At 36.1% G+C, this 18,844-nt stretch overlaps 1 protein-coding gene across 2 annotated transcripts; it reads right to left on the reverse strand.

The window, feature by feature from the left end:
* Positions 1 to 11,051: 11,051 nt before the first annotated feature.
* LOC113106478 (uncharacterized) lies at positions 11,052 to 18,493 on the reverse strand. 2 transcript variants are annotated; one of them, XM_026268432.1, is made up of 7 exons: positions 18,273 to 18,493; positions 17,865 to 17,965; positions 15,949 to 16,072; positions 13,142 to 14,094; positions 12,829 to 12,987; positions 12,617 to 12,709; positions 11,052 to 11,824 (listed from the first exon to the last, which is right to left on the reverse strand). In XM_026268432.1, exons 3-7 carry the CDS (start codon positions 15,953 to 15,955, stop codon positions 11,501 to 11,503), a joined length of 1,536 nt encoding a protein of 511 aa, XP_026124217.1. In that variant the 5' UTR covers positions 15,956 to 16,072; positions 17,865 to 17,965; positions 18,273 to 18,493; the 3' UTR covers positions 11,052 to 11,500. The 2 variants fall into 2 exon arrangements, with proteins under 2 accessions (XP_026124217.1, XP_026124227.1); XM_026268442.1 differs by lacking the exon at positions 17,865 to 17,965.
* Positions 18,494 to 18,844: the final 351 nt, after the last annotated feature.

The raw sequence follows: 18,844 nt of genomic DNA on the forward strand, positions 1-18,844 counted from the left end.
CACACCTAGCTCAGCTCTAATGAGCTACATTAGTCAAATCCATTTTCAGCAATATTTGGAACTGAACAAAACCGTCTTTGGTTTTGATGTGTTTCATTTGCTGGCGCTCTGCAGAAATTCATAGAGACATTGTCTGACGCAGGTTTCAACAAGCTTAAGCATATTTATATATTTTATTGTCTGTCTGCTGCCAGAGAGTTATTCTTTGCTTTTTCTGTGTGAATTATCCATTCATCCTTCTCACCCCTTTTGCTGAGCCTCTGTTTACATCTAATTACAGCGAGTCTTAAAGAGTCTTTCTCCGTACATCTGTCAAATCCCACTGTTCACTTTCCAGAGCACTTTAGTTTTCCATTTTGTTTAGATGCAGGATTATTTCCAGTGGTTTACACACAAAACAACTTGCATCTTTGATGGAATTTAGAAGATTTGGATCTGGGATTAAACAACTGATTCATTACATAGAAACATCAGTGTTCGAGGACAGGTCAGAAGAAAATCACTCAACCAATAGAGAGTTTGGGAATAGGATTATTTGGTTCGACTCTCCTGTTGGTAATTTACTTTTTGCTCATTACACAGAACAGAACATTTAATACATTTAAAAATGGGTGTTCATTTCACATATGCAAATAAAAAAGCAATGCTGTATTATCAATAAACTGTACAAACTATTAAGCTAAATATATATGACACTGAACATTCTTAATATGTGATTGAGTTACAAATGATCTCTTACATTTATGGCAGTAACATTAAATGGTACACGTTACTACACAAAAAATAATAACAGTTCAATATAGTGTTTTTTTTTTTTCTTTTATCAGGGTCAAAAAATAGTAAACCGGATAAAATAATAATATAATATTGATCTCAGTGTCAAGCCCAATACTTTAATTGTTAGCATTAATTGATGTAGTTATGAAAACCTCAATACAGTGTTACCTTTTCATTTAGTGTATGATTTTTTGTGAACACACAAATAATGACTTAACACACACAAAAAAAAAAGATAAAATGAAAAAAAGAATGAATGTAAGTTTCTAAAAAATTAAGGTTTGACATTTTTTCTGTATACATATTTAAAAATCACTGAATGCAACTTTTATACATGCAAACAATGACAATGACTTTGAATAAAAGCTGACAAAATTCTGTATTGCCCAAGGCTCTTTCACACTGCAAGTTTGACGCATTCGTTGATCTTTGAATGGAGTGGAAAAATTCAACAGATCTGTATAAAAGCACACCAACCCAAGGCCATGAATGGTGTTATGTTTCATTTATTTGTGGCCTTTTATTGAAAAGACTTCAATGTTATTCACATTCAGCAATTAAATCCAAACCTCAATCCTATTCCTAACACATTTAAGCCTACAGTATGACTACAATACATTTACATGTAAAGATAACTTGGCCTGTAATACTGCAAACTTTAATTCGAAATATCCATCCATGCATCTCTAAATTCCTGCCTTGACCTTACAATATGCATTTCACCAGAGTAAACATTTTATAGAATTAAAGTGCTGAATTCTTTTTTTTTTCATAACCAATGGCCTGAACTGCATGTTAATAAAATGACATGAAGAGTTTCAACCCAATCTCACGGCAGTATGTAGATATTTTACAAGGTGGCTTATTCATATGAATTCATATGACCACACTCATTCAAATTGTACGAGTGAGGTCGTTCAAATTTATATGAATTAGCTAGTAGCTATCTCGTAAAATATGTACAAATTGGTCGTGAGATAGCTTTGAGAGTTTTGCAGTCCATGGTGTTACTGATATCTGCTTTTCTCGAAACAATTAATGCCATGTGAGATTTAAGTTTTATCTTTGCTTAAAGGGATAGTTCACCCAGAAATGAAAATCTTGTTATAATTCACTCACCCTTATGTTGTTCCAAACATGTATGTTTTTTTCTTCTTCGGCTAAACGTAAAAGAAGATCTTTTTTTCAGAATGCTAACCAAACAGTTGCTAGACCCCTATGACTTCCATAATATTGGAACGATCTCATAGAGGTTTGAGACAACTTGAGAGTAAATAATGACATGATTTTCATTTTGGGGTAAACTATCCCTTTAAGCAAAGAAAAGCCAATATTTTCTGTGTGCATTATCTGATCATGTCAAGCCATTTGTTTATCACGCCTTCAATTTAAATATTTAGTAAGGTAATTTATCTCTGTCTGGATTTTTAGTTTAGCTTGTCACTTTACATCTATACATGAACATTCTTCCTAAAAGAGGAAAATGACAGGAGCAAGAAAGACAGAGAGAGCCTAGTGAAGCATTCTAATGTTTCACTTAGAGAAGAGGAAGAGTAACTGTGTCACTCAAATCAATATCCATAGAGGTGGATATCAGAATTCACACTCCAGATTTGGAGCCTCTTGAGACGGATTTCGTGAAATGATCCATTTAAAACAAAACTTCCTACTTGTGACCTTTATGCTTGGGAGACAACGCTTACTTTAACTTCAAAACTTGGCTTTTCACACAGTTGTTAAAGGCATCATATGACGTTGCTAAAGAATAACAGTTTAAAGTTCAAAAAACACATTTTCCACATAATGTAGATTATTGTTTCTCCTCTAATGCCCACTTTTCTGAAACGTGACGATTTTTTACAAAGCTCATCTTTCTGAAAAGCGAGGTGTGCTCTGATTGGCCAGCTATCCAGTGCATTGTGATTGGCCAAATATCAGTGTGAAATAAATGTTACACTCCTTACTGTGATGCTGTTTCCCGGTGCGGCGAGACAAAACCATTACAAACAGTGTCATTTGTTGCATCCAGTGGGGACATAATTAATGATTATGTTGACTTACATTGTCATTTTACATGTGGGATTCTTATTTCCATGCCGCTGGGACTATGGTCCCACATATGGAATTTAGAACGTTCGGTGACGTCACTTAACTGTCAAATTCAAACTGTTGTTTCACATTGGCTGGCACTGAGCCAGAGACAGACGTGCGCTGCTCTTTTCATATTATTACAACTATGCAGTGTTATTAACGACATAATGCATATTTTAGGTTTCAGACATTTAAATATACATAGTTACTAGTTAAATGATACATTTAGCGTTTGAAAAGTACATGCATTTGTCTATGGAAGAAACAATAAAAATCCATTCAATTTTAATTTGCAGATGTGTTTAATTCATATCAGATGCACATAGTGTAAGTAACTATAAAGTGCATTCTATTCTTCACCCAGTTTAATGGGCACTTATTATTTGTATTCTGGGAGAAATTGATACATTTGCGTGCTGTAAATCTGACTGACAGGACTCTCTCAACTGCAGCGCGAACAAACATGGAGATCACGATCAAGATCACACACTCATTTACACACACACACACACACACACACACACATATATATATATATATATATATATATATATATATATATATATATATATATTTTTTTTTTTCTTCAAAATAAAATTCTAATAACCTTAATTGGTCTCTGCAATGCAAGTACACATATTATAAGAGCAAACCACAAACTGATCAGTGTAAAAGTAGAAGTACTAATGAATTGTCAGTGTCAAGAGGGGCACTTGGATCTCTGTTCACAGTTTGTTCACAAACCGTTTTTTTTTTTTTTTTTTTTTTTTGACCATGTTTCCCTGGTAAAAAGTACATCATCAGCTCTCATGGTTTTTCCAGATACATATTTTCTTTTCTCAATGAAAAACGTGTTTATGTAACTTTTCAGGACAGCGAGTGTGTCTGCAAGTGTTATACGTATGTGCTGCTTCCGTCTTTACACCTACAATACCGCACTCTTATTTGAACTCTTACCACACAATGATAGATTTGACAGCCATTGAATGCCACACTCTTTTTAGCAGGGCTCAGGGCATTTATCAAACTCATTCTGTGCATCTGTAGCTCAAAGACCAGCACCCTTGATGCTTTTGTACACCATCCTGATTGTTATCATAGGGCTCGTAAGATAAATCCAACCAAGGACAGCTTTTATTGAATCTTGCTATAAAAAGACAGGTGCATACACACCCACACATACACCGAGAGGCTTTATACCCCATATCATGTTGAAGGTCACATCTCAGGACTATGCTAATGAGGTTTTCAACTTGAGGTTTTCAATCTTTGTATATGCTCAGCGTTGGTCAGTATCGTTGATCATTATCCTCAGGACAAGGGAAGAAGATCATCACCCTCATAAGCATGAAAAGGCTAATTGTCACCTACAGCAACGACCTCTGTCTGTTTATACCAAGCTGTAAAACGGGCTCTGCACTATGAGCACCAAAGTCAACAAAGTGGCAGTAATGGAGATTCATGCTTCCCTGTCCCTGCCAGTGAGCCATTTTGTGTACATTTTAGTCTTCTTTATAATCTGTAAATGCCCCTATACACTTCATCTTTAACTGAATCACCTTCTTACATGTCCACAACTTCTACGTTTGACATTTGTCTTTTCAAAGGCATCCTGTCTGGAAGGGCTCCCATAACACACCAAAAAAGGCTTGTGACAGGGCTCTTTTAACATTGTGCGTCTGTGTGTGTGTTAAAGAAAGAGAGTCAAGACTAGTCAGTAGAGACTCCTCGCCTTCTTATTAAAGCTGTAAACATGGATTTTAGGGAGACAGTACATGCAATCGCCATGTGGGGGAGCAGTGGTTCTTCAACATCTGTCCTTGTCAGTGCACAATTTTAAAAACAGATCCACTGCGATTTGTCTAAATCAAAGAATCTTGAGCTGAGATTGACATGTGATGACTGTCCCGTCAACTGGTGTAACTGTGAAAGTTTATAACATCTTTTCACAACCTTTGCAATTGAAATGAAAATTAAACTAACCATCAGCGTTCTTTTATTTAAAGTTGTGTCTCGGCAAATGGAGGCAGTCAAATGAGTCGATGACATAACTTTTTAAAATGCATGTTTGTATGTATGTATGTATGTATTTATATAAATAATCCTATCTACTGTTTTATTATTATTATTATTATTATTATTATTCAAATACACAAAATACACAAAAGAATACAAAATTATGCTAAAGTATGTAATGTGCATGCCCTAACTCCCACACACACCCAAAATGTGGTCTAATTAAGAGACTGGAAGAACAGATTTTAATGACACTTGTAATGAAACATAAGAAATTGATAGATGAGACCCTTGTGGAATTTTGTAACTATGTTTGATTAATCTTTTAAAATATCAGAAAGTTTGATGATGCAAGTTCATGCTTTAAAATAATTTAATGATACAAATAAATTATTTCATTTTATATGCATGAAATACTTTCAACTTTGGAAAACTTCAAGTTTTGAATTGATAAGTTCATATATTTAAGAATCTCCATTAGCGGCTACCTGTGTGAATCTACTAAGCAAACACAAAATGTGTGTGTTTATGAAAAAAATACTGCAGCTGTCACTTCTGATAAATATTGTATTCCACACTCACATCTCTTATTTCATACTGTCAAAGAGGAAAACCGCACTGCATTTCTCTTTCATAACCAGTTGTGAACAAGCCTTGCGTGAACACACACACACACACACAAATTCTGTTATGTTTGTTTGCTGTGCACTCTAGTGTGAAACAAGCTCTCTCACCTGTCGAAACCTCAACCCCTCCTGCCTCTCTTGATGGCATGAACTATGGTAATGCACTTGCTAAAACTCTCCCTCTTACATATAGACATTGAAAGAGAGGTTTGGAACTCATTTTGGCCGATTGTCTTTTTATTCTTGCTGGTTGGTTTTAATGACTCTAAATCATGTAGTGTAATGTAGTTTAAAAAATAAATAAACAAACATCTGATTAATACACGTGTAGACATTTTATTATTATTATTATTTTTTATAATCTTTATTATTTTGAGATTTTTAAAAATAAATATTTTCAGGAAGAAAAAAAAGTACCGTTACAAATATTACAAATTATTAATTACATGTAAATAAATATGTTTATGTTTTTGGGAAGTTGTACCACATGAAAGCTTTGTCTTGAAGGTCTTGAAGAAATTATGATTATCTGACATACCGGCAATGACACGGTCATCAGGTCATGAAAAACGTGTTCTATATGTGATTTTCTGATTTTCTGTTTTCAATTTCTGTAGATTTATGCATATTGGTTGCATCACTTTTTGGTAATAAGAACGCATGACCTGCCATTGTTCAAATATTAATAGTGAAGTAGTTTTAATATTAATAGATAAGATGAGGTGTATTCAAGTCATTGAATGCATTAAATGCATTTTAAATGTTTTTTTATTTTTTTCATTTTACAGTAAAACAAAAAATGTTTTTGGTGTAATCCACTGTATTCAGGTTGATACAATGAAACAAAATCATATTTTTAACTGGAAAAAAAATAATTACCTTGTGAAGCACATTTTTGTTATTACTTATATCTTTTTGTGATATAACACAACAGAAGCAAGAGAAAAATGTGCATACTTCACACCTTGCTGAGTTTGCCAATCCACAGCTTCTCAAACAAACCCCAAAGGGGTGTTCTCTTAATCTAAAGCTCGTGGTTGTTCTCCCCTTTCATTTTCTGCCCCCTCTGTTCCTTCCATCCATCGCTCTTCCACAGTGCACGAGGAACAGGCTAGGCAAGTAATGAGACACATTAGCGCTCGCTCCAGATAAAAACTGAACACTGGTGAAGTGTTTAAGATCCCTATCGCACACCAAAAGGAAAGGAGGTAAAATTCTAGAGGACTGGACACAGACTGAGCCTTCATCAGCAGAGATCACAGACAGAATAAGAAGCTTTGATCACAGATCCAGGGTCAGTGAATGGTAATCTACAGTCGCTGTTAGAGGGACTAGCTTAGAGCTAGAGGATGAGATCATTGAGAGATCAATGAGAACAAGTCCTTTAACTTCAGGAATCGGGTAAACATTGAAACAGGTTGGGATATATTAAAGCATATCTAATCTGAACACATGTGAGAAATCTCCTCAAGCTGAACCTAAAGGACACATGTGTGTGCTGATTTTCAAAAGTCTTTTAGATTATTCCCACCCAACAAAACACAGGAGATTTATAGAAAGAAATCCTTGAAGCACATCCCTAGGTTAGAAAAAAAAAAAAAAAAAAAAAAAAACAACCCACACAGAGGCCTTTAGAAACATGGGTTTATACTTGCTGGTTGGGAGATTCAATGTGAAATAAAGGTTAAAGGCCTGTGCCATTGAACCATCTTGGGACCAGTGACCTAGGTTAGAGAAAGTTTCTGCTGATGTAGCTAATTTCCTTCGCAAACCCCATGACACAATAAGTCATAAATGTGCCTCCATTGGTGTTTTAAAATGAATTATTCAGGAGAGTTAAGTGCTACTAAATGCTGTGCGGTCAGAATGTACACATTCTATGTGGTCAGAATTTTTTATTTAATATCCTTGAAGGTGAGAAAATTCTGTTAAACTGCTGATTTCTCTTAGATGACGGTAACCATATTCATCTTATTGTTTTTAGAACTAACCTTACAACAGCAACACCCACTATACTTTTCAAGGGCACAGAAAATTATATTTGACTATGTCCATCAAAATGACATAGTGAGTCTGCTCGCTCGCTGATGTACCTGATGATATTGGAATAAGATACTTCAAATTGAGTTCATCATCTTGAATCAACAAAAAAAAAAAAAAAAAAAAAAAAAAACAGAAAGCACAAGCTTTGATATCAGGTTGTGAATACACATAATCGTTGTGTTGGGAGCAGTGCAAACACAGCTTTGTGCATAATGCTCTCACTAGGCACACTTCGAGGAGTTTGTTCATGTTTGAAGTGTTTATTCACAAAATGTCCTGACGTGTACAAGTTCTGGAATGTTTAGCTCTGCTCATGTTGGCGATAGGGGTGTGTAAATATCCATCGATATGGATCAATACATCAAATTAATGTATAATGATACAATGTATTGTTCCCACATATAAAACATTGCTATATAAATAGGCACCTTATTTTGACAGAGTAATTTTCACCAATGTCCAACGCATGCATTCTCGTTCAAACTCACATGTCTGGACTCAGGACGATAAGACTGCCTGAAGGGCGAGCATAAAAGACGCTCAGGATAGTTGATGGAATTGTCTTTCACATGTGTATGGGTACAATTCTGGTTCCTCTGCGACTCCAGAGCATCCATGTATTGAATTACATTAACAATTGGTTGATATTGGCTTAATCAGAGCAGATGGTGGTTCGGCATTGACATGTCATTCTCACTCAAATAAACTGGGGTTAAAGCTTAACACAAATAAGAGTTTGCTTTCTCCAGGACAGTGAACCACTTTTCTCTGTGCTGTGTGGGGTTTCAACAACGATGTTTTCCATTTTCCCTCACTTGTGTTCCCTTATGAAAAAGAAGTTTATTCAAGTGTGCTATTAGTATACTTCTTAGGAATATATATTTTAGTTTTCTTTTTATGTACTCCTCAGAAAAATATACTTAAAATTACATTTAAGTATTCTTGACTTATACTTACAAAAATTCTAAATATATTTAAGCTTTGGGGTGTTAATCGACTCCATTTAAGTTTCGATTATCATTCTGGATCCAATTCATAGTTTTTTTTTTTTTTCAGCTTTTTGTTCAAAATGTTATTTCTTCATTTTTTATGAAACTTACCCATATTATAGTGTTTAAAAAAAAATAAAGCATGAAGCTAGAATAAATATATATATATTTTTTTTTACAAGCAGATACCCTGCTCTTTCTTTGGATGTTTTGTATTTTCAGATATTCATATAACAAAATATATACAAATTCATACCTAAATAGGAACATAGTAGTATATTTAAAGTATGATGTAAGGTTCACTTAAAGAAAACTTATGAGTATACTTGCAGTATAAAACTACTAAACTATTAGTTTACTGAGACCACATTTCAAATTGTACAAAGTATTTAATTATTAAACTGTCAGTAAACCTAGTATAATTAAAAGTGACACTACTATATACTAGAAAGTGGGCAAATTTAGTCCCAAGGTGTATTTAAACCGTGCACTTACAATTATAGTACTAGAACACTGATGTGTGTATACTTGCTACATAAAGTATACTTAAAATATAATTGAACTTTACTTAAGTTTACTTAGTTAGATAAACTTGAAGTATACTACTTTTTTGGTAAGGGTTATGTGATTCCTACAGCAGTTAACCGTAAACAGAAGCTAGGCCAGTCACTCACTGTAATAGATCCAGAGACTCTTGGGTCTGATGTGATATCTGATGTGGCAGCGTTCAATGTTATATATTTTGTCCTGATGTACATCAGAATCAGAATGAGCTTTATAGCCAGGTATGTTTACACATACAATGAATTTGTTTTAGTGACAGAAGCTCCACGGGGCAATAGAATGACAGTGACAAGACAGGATGCAGATAATAAAAAGAATGATATACAAATATACAAAATAGACAATGTACAAAATATTAAAAACACAATATATAATATAGGCAATGATGTATGTACAGGTATTATATGTGCAAATTTAAAATGTAATAAGTATGTTTGTTAAATGGATAATGTATAATAGTGTTGTGTATTCCATATTTATTGTTAAATGTTCATGACATGGATTGCCTGAGTAAAGAAAATGTTCCTGCTTGGTAGCGCCGACCAGATGGCAACAGTTTAAAGAGGGAGTGTGCTGGATGTGAGGAGTCCAGAATGTTTTTGCCAGCCCTTTTACTCACTCCGGATAAGTACAATTCTTGGAGAGTAGGGAGGGTTGTACCAGTGATTCACTCAGCAGTTCGGACTATCACCTGTTGTCTTCTGAGGTCAGATTTGGTAGCTGAACTGAACCAGACAGTTATAGAAGTGCAGAGGATGGATTGAATGATGGCGTAGTAGAACCGTTTCAGCAGCTCCTGTGGCAGGTTGAACTTCCTCAGCTGGCGAAGAAAGTACCTTTTTAACAATGGACTCAATGTGATTGTCCCACTTCAGGTCCTGAGAGATTATGGTGCTCAGGAAACTGAATGACTCCACTGTCGTTACTGTGCTGTCCATGATGGTGATGGGGCGAGAGCAGGAGGGTTTCTCCTGAAGTCCACGATCATCTTCACAGTTTTGAGTGTGTTAAGCTCCAGGTTGTTAAGACTGCACCACACAGCCAGATCTTTAACCTCCTGTCTGTAAACAGATTCGTCACTGTCCTGAATGAGGCAGATAAGTATGGTTTCATCTGAAAACTTGGAGCTTGACAGAACTCAGGAGCTTGACAGAGGGGTCTTTAGAGGTGGAGTCATTGGTGTAGAGAAAGAAGAGCAGTGGGGAGAGGACACAACCCTGGGGGTGCCAGTCCTGATCATACAGGTGCAGGTACAGGAGGAGGTATGGGATGTTTAAAGCCGATTTAATGTCCACAGACATGATCCTCATATAAGTCCCTGGTCTATCTAGTTGTTGCAAGATGTAGTGCAGTCCCATGTATCATGTATCATCCACAGACCTGTTTGCTCTGTAGGCAAACTGCAAGTCTATCTGATGTCCTTCAGATAAGCCAAAACCAGTCTTTCAAATGATTTCATGGCCACAGATGCTAGAGCCACAGATCTGTAGTTATTAAGTCCAGTAATTTGGGGTTTCTTCATTTGAAGCATGAGGGTACTTCTCACAGCTCCAGTGATCAGTTGAAGATCTGTGTGAAGATGAACACTGTAAAAAGTAATAAGTTGACTTTACTTAGAAAAGCTGTGGAAACTGATTGCCTCAAAATTCTCAAGTAAATTAGGTCATAATTTTTTAGTTGATACTACTCTCTACTACTTTGTAGAGTTAACTTGTGTATTTGTAGAGGGTACCATAAAACTTGAGTACAAGTAACTCAAATTCAAAAGTTTAGGTAACTTACAGATTTAAGTTGAGATTTGTAAGCAGAACTTAAACAAAACAGTTCTTCTAACATGTCGGCTTGTTCATTTTACTAGACGAATGTGTGGAAACTGATTGCCTTAAATTTCTCAAGCAAGTTGTACTCAAAATTCTAAGTTGAGAATGCAAAGACAGACAACAGATTTGGCACAACACTAGAACACTTTATTTGCTCTATAAAACAGTATTCATTTTAAAACATTACTTAAGGCATGCCCGTCAACTGCCCGCCAGCAACATTTTAGAAAAAAAAAAGCACATACTGCACTCAAGAAATAAAAAGACAATTAAAAGGATGAATGTTTCTTTGTTTTTAACATCTTTACAAAGTGTTCAAAAGCAGAGCTTGCAAGTATGTTACAAGTTTAGTACAGAACACCTTCCTACTACAGTTCTCTTATATTAAAACTATTCTAAAACCAAACAAGTAAACTTGAAATTTTTCAAAACATCCTCTTAAATGTGGATTTTTATTTTTTCATTTTCAACAATTGAAAAAACTGAAGTATCTGTAAAACAGTACTGAACAATTTCTTTAGTTTTCTTAAAGACAGCTTCTATTCACTCAAACTAGCATCATGGCTATGATCTATTACTGCATCAGGCGATTTTTCAGTGATTGGATTTTAGGTTTGAGTGACTTGTGGCCAAGGGACAAAATCACTCTTTGTATGAAGTCGAATGTGCATTTCAGTGCTGCAGGATACTCTAAGTTTAGAGCATAAATTAGTCCAAAGAGCAGACACGTTGCTTGTGGAAGATTTTCAAGATCATCCACAACCACTGTACCTTCCAAAATGATTGCCGTTGTTGTGGCACCAAGATGCAGGGAGTAGGGTACAGTTGCAGAGTCCTCTGGAATCACTGTCAGAATACCTATTTCAACGTCCGACATGTCTTCATTGTCATCACAGTCCTAAAAATGGGAAAACATAACAAAAATTAGGTCAAAGAAAGCCACAAAACATCTTTTAAAGGCAAAGTTCACCCCAAAATGAAAATTGTCTCATTTACTCACCCTCAAGTTGTTCTAAACCTGCATGAGTTTCTTTCTTCTGTTGAACTGAAAAGAAGATATTTTGATGAACGTTGGTAAACAGACAGTTGAGAGTAGACATTGACTTCCATAATAGGAAAAATACTATGGAAGTCAATTAAATTCTACTCTCAACTGTTTGATTACTGACATTCTTCGAAATATCTTTTGTGTTCAGCTAGAAGAAAGAAACTCATACAGGTTTGGAACAACATAAGGGTAAGTAAATGACAATTTTTTCTGCGGTGAACTATCCCTTTAAGAGCACATACTCTCATTAAAATGTAAAACTAAACTTATAACATGGTATTTCTAAATGTAAAGGCCTTTTCAAACAGGACACAGGAGTGGATGCAGGGGGGAATACATACATCAAACAGCTGCATGAAAAGACAAACTGAAGGCCAGCTATATTAATTAAAACTATCAAAATAATCTATTGTCTTTCTTAGAAATGTTTTTTTTATTCATTTATGCAATATAAAATCTTCTTATACTGTCTTTTTCCCTAATTTTTTTTATTTATCTTTCACTTTCTTTTCTCTATCCCTTTCCTTGTTTCAGTATCCTCACTGTTTTTCTTGCCTTCATAACTCTTCTTTCTAGATATCAAAACTGTTTGAAGAACAGTTTGCCTGTTAAATAAGAATCATCAGAGAAGAAAATACTTACAAAACATGTCTTGTAAAAATCGGAGGGGTCCTCTCCGAGGAGGAGTGGTAGGCCGTGAAGAACGGCTGTTCGTCCCGCATTGATGTTCGATTTCTGCAAAGTTATAAAAATGTATCTTGAATAGCGCTTACACAACACAGAGCAAAAAACAACAGCAAAAGCAACATTTGTTTTGCTTTCGAAAAAGAATTGTAATAAGTCGAGGAGCTTACGTCATTTTCAATCTGCTGCAGAATCTTCTTAAGTTTGGAACCAATGTCTCCACCTTTAACCCTGAAGATATCGATGAAACGTGGAGTAAATCTGTCCAGTTCTTGAAAGAATTCAGCTTGCAGGTTTTTGCCAGATATACGATTAAACTCTGCCATGATCTAAAAAAAAAAAAAAGAAGTAGGACAAACTGACATTAAGCAATCACTTTTCACTGAAATGTCCAAGTATGAATTAACACCAAAACTGGTTAATGATAAATTTGCTTTGAAAATGTTCAAGATGAAATGACATAGGAAAACAATTAAGACTCACCTGACTCTGTGTGAAGAGGGCTGGCCACCTTTCCACTGTATTCTTCACAGCAGGCTCCTTCTCTATCAATTCCTTTCTACGCAAGGCAAATGTAGAATTCATGTTCCGGGCTATCAGTGCAACGTTAAGACGACGTTTCTTCATTTCTTCCACCATCTCTTTCCTTTTGGACTCCATGCTGGCTTCATCTTCACCATCAGGGAAGTTCGGTAGAAAATTGATTTCAAACCTCTTGGGTCTTTTGATGTTTCTCTGAGGCTGCAGTCCTCTTCTTTTCCCACCATTTATGGATACCTCCAAGCATCCAGCTCGACGCAGTTTTGAGCGGTAATTGCCCATTTTCCACCTAAGGCTATCATACCACCCATTCCACCCCTTAGATGAGCCAGGCTGGGTAAGGCAAGGGTGTTTTTGTATTAAAGCAGTAGCAACAGCCTCGAAGTCTTCCTTATCTGGGTAAGCTTTGTAACTGTATATAGTTTCTGAGAGTTTTTCGAGAATCTCATGCTTAAGCTCTCCTGACAATTGTAGGTATGTTTGATCTCGCATGTACTGTAGATTTCCCTGACGTAATCTATACTCAACGTCAACAGGAAAAGTAGGGATCTCGAAAGTTTCTGGCCATGCAGTCCGTAGACAATGGCGTGGATGATCAGAAGCCACAGATAGGACTTCAGTGTCAGCTGTGCTAGGGGTTGGTGACGTCACAAGGGAGACAATCTTCAGTGTAGGCTTATCTGGCAAGTCAGCAATGTTGGTAAGATTCACGAGGGAATTGTTGAAGTCTGGATCCTCAAACTGAAGTGCGAACTTGTACTGAAGTCCCAGCTTTTCTTCAAGTTGTTCCAACAGTGAGTCAACTGTCTGTGGTTTCACAGGAAGTACAATTTTTCGGATGTCGTTGTCACAAATTATAACTCGGAGTACAGTTGTTGTCTCCATACTTGGTCTCTCTACAAAGGTTAAAGAATTGAGTTAGTTTTCTTAAAGGGACTGCTCACCCCAATTTCATCATTCTAAACCCATCCTTTGCAAAAATATGATTCAAAAAGTTTCACTCATCCTTGTTTAAAATGTAATGTACACAGAGGCATTCATAATTTCATGTGACTTGTGCAATACAGTTCAAGCATTTAAGGCATAAATGGTTGGGTTTGTTGAGAAATGAACTTCAATATATAATCCATTTAACTGTATATATCCTGTGTGTATGCTATACTGTGTGAAGGGTTGTTCATTTGCACAGGAGAATTTGTTCAAGATTGATATACAGTTTTTTTTCTTTCAAATTATTTATAAATCTTGAAAAAAACTGTGCAAAGGAGAAACCCTTCACACAGGACAGCATTTAAGCTAACCGCTACTCTCTCGAGTACATGCACGATGTGACAATTTAAAGTAAAAATAATAAATAACATTTCAGTTTGTTTCTCACCAAACCTATTGATCTACTATTTGAACACCTAGTTTAATGAAATTATGTATGCTTTTGTGTGCTCCTGAAGCTATGCCTGCGATCTTCTGACATAGACAAGAGCAGTCAGAAATATTTTCAAAAATAATTTTTGTCTACAGAATAAGAATGAGACTAAATAATGATAATTTGCAGAATTTCTGAAGTCCCTTTAAAACCTGAATTGTCATTCATTCAGCATATGATATAATGTTTGAGCGTAACATAGGTCCTGCCCCGAAGTGTATAGGCTGGCAAAGGAAATGGGTCATTTAGATCCGAGGGTTTGGTAATTGACAGTGATAGCACAGGACTGCACAGTTCAAAAGAACGCAGGTGCTCAATGTACCAACATGTCAGATCTTTACACACAAACAGAACATCACTGTTGATGACAAGAATTTTGAAAATCTGTCTGAAATCAGGTAGGCCTGAGCAAGTACCAACAGATACAACCATATCTGGATTGTACTTGATTCCATCAATGCTCACAGATGATGCTGCGAGGACAGTGTTCTGAACTGCATATTTGTCTCTCAGGAATTCCTGAATGTTCTGAGGGAAAGTTGACATCAAAGTACCCATCATCTTATCTGTCTGTATGGGTGGCTTGAGAAAGGAGGGGGAGTCAATGTAGTAAGCCAGCAGTCTTTGATGGCGAACAGCCAAAGTTTGTGGAACATTTTTAAAGTTTTTGGTGTCACGGATTACCTGCTTGAACACTTTATGTTTTCCCTCAAATCGCATCGTCCACATATCTCTTAGTGGCCCATATGTTCTTATGAGCTGCGGATAGTGCTCAATATAGTGGTGTTTAGGGCGCAATTTGAAATGAGGAAAGACTGTTAAAAGCAAATGTCTGTGTTCTGAGATCTTTGCATCAAGAAAATCAAGAGAATCCTCAGTGAACTTGAATGCCAACGTCATTTCTAACATATCTTTCAGAAGCAACACAATTTCCCATGTTTTATCATTCTCAGGGATATCAAAGCCAACCATGAGGGGCAGAAGTCTAATAAGCGCCCAATTCTCATGTGCATTACCCCCAATGGTACCTTTTGAGGCAAATGTGCCTGGGATGATTTGAGGCTGATCAACTTTGTCTGAGAATTTGTAAGGAAGCTGCTTGATAGCTTGATTCAGGGATTCAAGAGAGATTAATTTCCTTGAGACCAAATCATTAATGCACAAGGACATTTCAATAGGGATGACACCCTCCATAAGGTCATGCATTAGGTCAGGTGGAAAACCACCAACTGTGTGAAAATGTTCCAACCTTTCACTTAAAACACAGCCACCTTTTACACCATATTGCTTTACCAAACTCGCATCGTGTAACACTTCAGCCACATGCCTGTCATGCTCCTGCTTGGTTCTCAGTTCAAATGCTCCCGACCGGACCTCCTTCTCCTGGATTTCACTCCTCGTTGCCAAGCAGAACCGACAAGGGTGCTCAACAGTGAAACTCTCCTGTAGTCCTGCGAAAGAATGAGCACCTAGATTATCAGATGACACAAAAAGTACACTTCCTTTCACACATTCTCCTAACTGTTCAATGTATACACCATGCTTTTCAAGAGTTTCAAGGTCCTGAACAAGTGGTCGCAAGATGTCTGTGTAACCATGTTGTTTTACTGCAGTAGCTCTGCATAAAATTGCTAGCTGAATTGACTGAAGTAATGAACGATCTTTTGAGGGAAGATTAGCTAGAACCCAATAGAGAGCGAACAGTTTGTGTTTTTTTCTAGAAGTGCCAAGGGGATTGGCCAGCTCAAATTCATCAACATAAAGACCCAGAACAATCCTGAAGGTCTCAGTGTTGAAAAAGTCATTTTCTTGATAGTGGGTGCCATCTCGGTAAGTCTTGAATTCATTAACTGATCGATCATTGCAAAGGACCCTATTTAGAATGTCTGGCCTGTTTAGAATTTTCTGCAACATTTGCAGAATTGGCACATAAGAGACTGAGTGTGCCTCAAGCTTGTATTCAATTGGCATGACAATCGGAAATTCCCTCTGAAAATATGATGCTCTTCTGCTTATTGTGGAAAGAGGCTCGCCATCTTTGGTCATTGTCAAGATTGGGTTACTTTCTTTTACTGCATTCACAATTTTTCTCACTAATGAATCACAGCCACTCAGTCCATGTTCAAGGAGAATTTGCTGAATTGCATGATAGACAAGGGGTTCTGAAAAAAGTAAAATTTGATTTATTTGTTGAATTATTTCCTGTGCAGCCGAATCAGAAACATGCAAAATTGCCTGCATTTTAAGAAATAGTGAGGCTAAATTGTGCTCCAATTGATGATGCAATTGATCAAGGTTTTCATTCTCTATATCATTTTCCTCCAAATGTTCATCTACAGGATCAGGGCTCAAAGGCTCTTCTTGTTGCACATTATCTACACTGTGAGAAGCAATGTGCAAGAGAACCTCAGATTTCAATTGTCTTTGATCATGTGCTCCATGATCTCTACATATATGTGAATTAAATGTAGAGTAGACATTGCTCTCAAAATTGCAATTGTTGTATGGACACTGCACTGTTTCATGATTTTTTAGATGCTGCCGTAAATGAGAAAAAAAAATTGACTTTGTGCAGGGCTCCTCAAAACTGCAAAGTGGGCAGTTAAATATCAAAGGGATGTTATCACATGGACTGGATTGGCTACCGTGTGCTTGATGTGAATGATTTTTTGTTAAGTGCACCTTTAGTGCATTAAATGATTTAAATGAACAAAGACAATCTGTGTAGAGACATGGAATCGGAGTACTTCTAGAGTAGCTTCCATGTTTTAATCTGTAGTGTTTCAACAGCGGAGCCCTCTTTTCACACGAAAACAAGCAGAACTTGCACGTCCACTGCATGAATTTAAGTCACAAAAATGAGCATACACAAAATAAAAAGACAAAATAAGGTAGTAATTGCTTGTTAGTTACGACATCTTAATTTATCGTGTTGTTAATTTCCATGTGAACGACACGTGAGCATCAAACGTTCTAGAAAATTGTTTCGTTAAGGCCGCACAGGTTTTTACATCTTAATAAACCCCGAACTTATTACCGATTAAAACAGCTTATAAACTGTAACGCTACATAAAAACAGTGTTCAGTAAAAAACGGTTTTTGCAAACTAGTAAAAGCCACTGGTCTCATTCAACATAAAACTACTTTAGTGTGCCTTTTCCTCTTACTGTACAATGAGCAAATTAAATTTGAGTTTTTATATGAAATGCATTAAGATTTATAAGTATTCATTCAAGAGCATACCTAACTTTACTGCCTCATACCGAACACGAGCGTAAATTCTTCGTCGACGTCGTCTTCTTCAAACACACACCATCCCATTGCGCATGCGCGAGACGAAAACGCTTTTAAGAAATTAAAGTAGACTATTAGAAGAGTTGTTTTATCTTATGCTGAAACTTACCCAACGGCCAGTAACTATATCAAGCTCTGTTAATAAAAAAATAGAATAGACTGTGAAACAGCAGCAGCTGATGGGCTTGCAAATAAGCTTTAATCTTCCCAGTTATTTTATGGCTTGAAGGAAAAAAGGTTCAGAATCTATAAATAAATGCATGCACACGCACACGTGTGTGTGTGTGTGTGTGTGTGTGTGTGTTTATACACAATACAATGACATCAAGGTTTATAAATGGTTGTTCAAGAGCATACCTAGTTTTGCTGCCTCATCCAGAACACGAGCTGAAGTTCTTCTTCTTCTTCGTCGTCGTCGTCTTAACACAAACCGTCCCATTGCGCATGCGCGATTCGAAAATGCATTTAAGAGATTAAAGTAGCTGATTAGAAGAGTAGTTTTGTCTTATGCTGAAACTTACCCAACGGCCAGTAACTATATCAAGCTCTATAAATAAAAATATAATAGACTGTGAAGCATTAGCAGCTGATGGGCTTGCAAATAAGCTTTAATCTTCCCAGTTATTTTATATAGCGTGAAGAAAAAAAAAGATTCAGAACCTATAAATAAATGCATACACACGCACACGTGTGTGTGTGTGTGTGTGTATGTATGTATGTATGTATGTATGTATATATATATATATATATATATATATATATATATATATATATATATATATATATATATATATATATATATAATTGTAGGGCATTTACTAAAAAAATAATAATTTCATCATTCATCATTATTATTACTATGCAAATTCTGTGCTCCAGAAATTTGCAACAGCGTGAACATGCCTTTAGTACAATACACTTAACAATCA

Source organism: Carassius auratus, chromosome 1 (genome assembly GCF_003368295.1).
Source record: "Carassius auratus strain Wakin chromosome 1, ASM336829v1, whole genome shotgun sequence".
Lineage (NCBI taxonomy): Eukaryota > Metazoa > Chordata > Actinopteri > Cypriniformes > Cyprinidae > Carassius > Carassius auratus.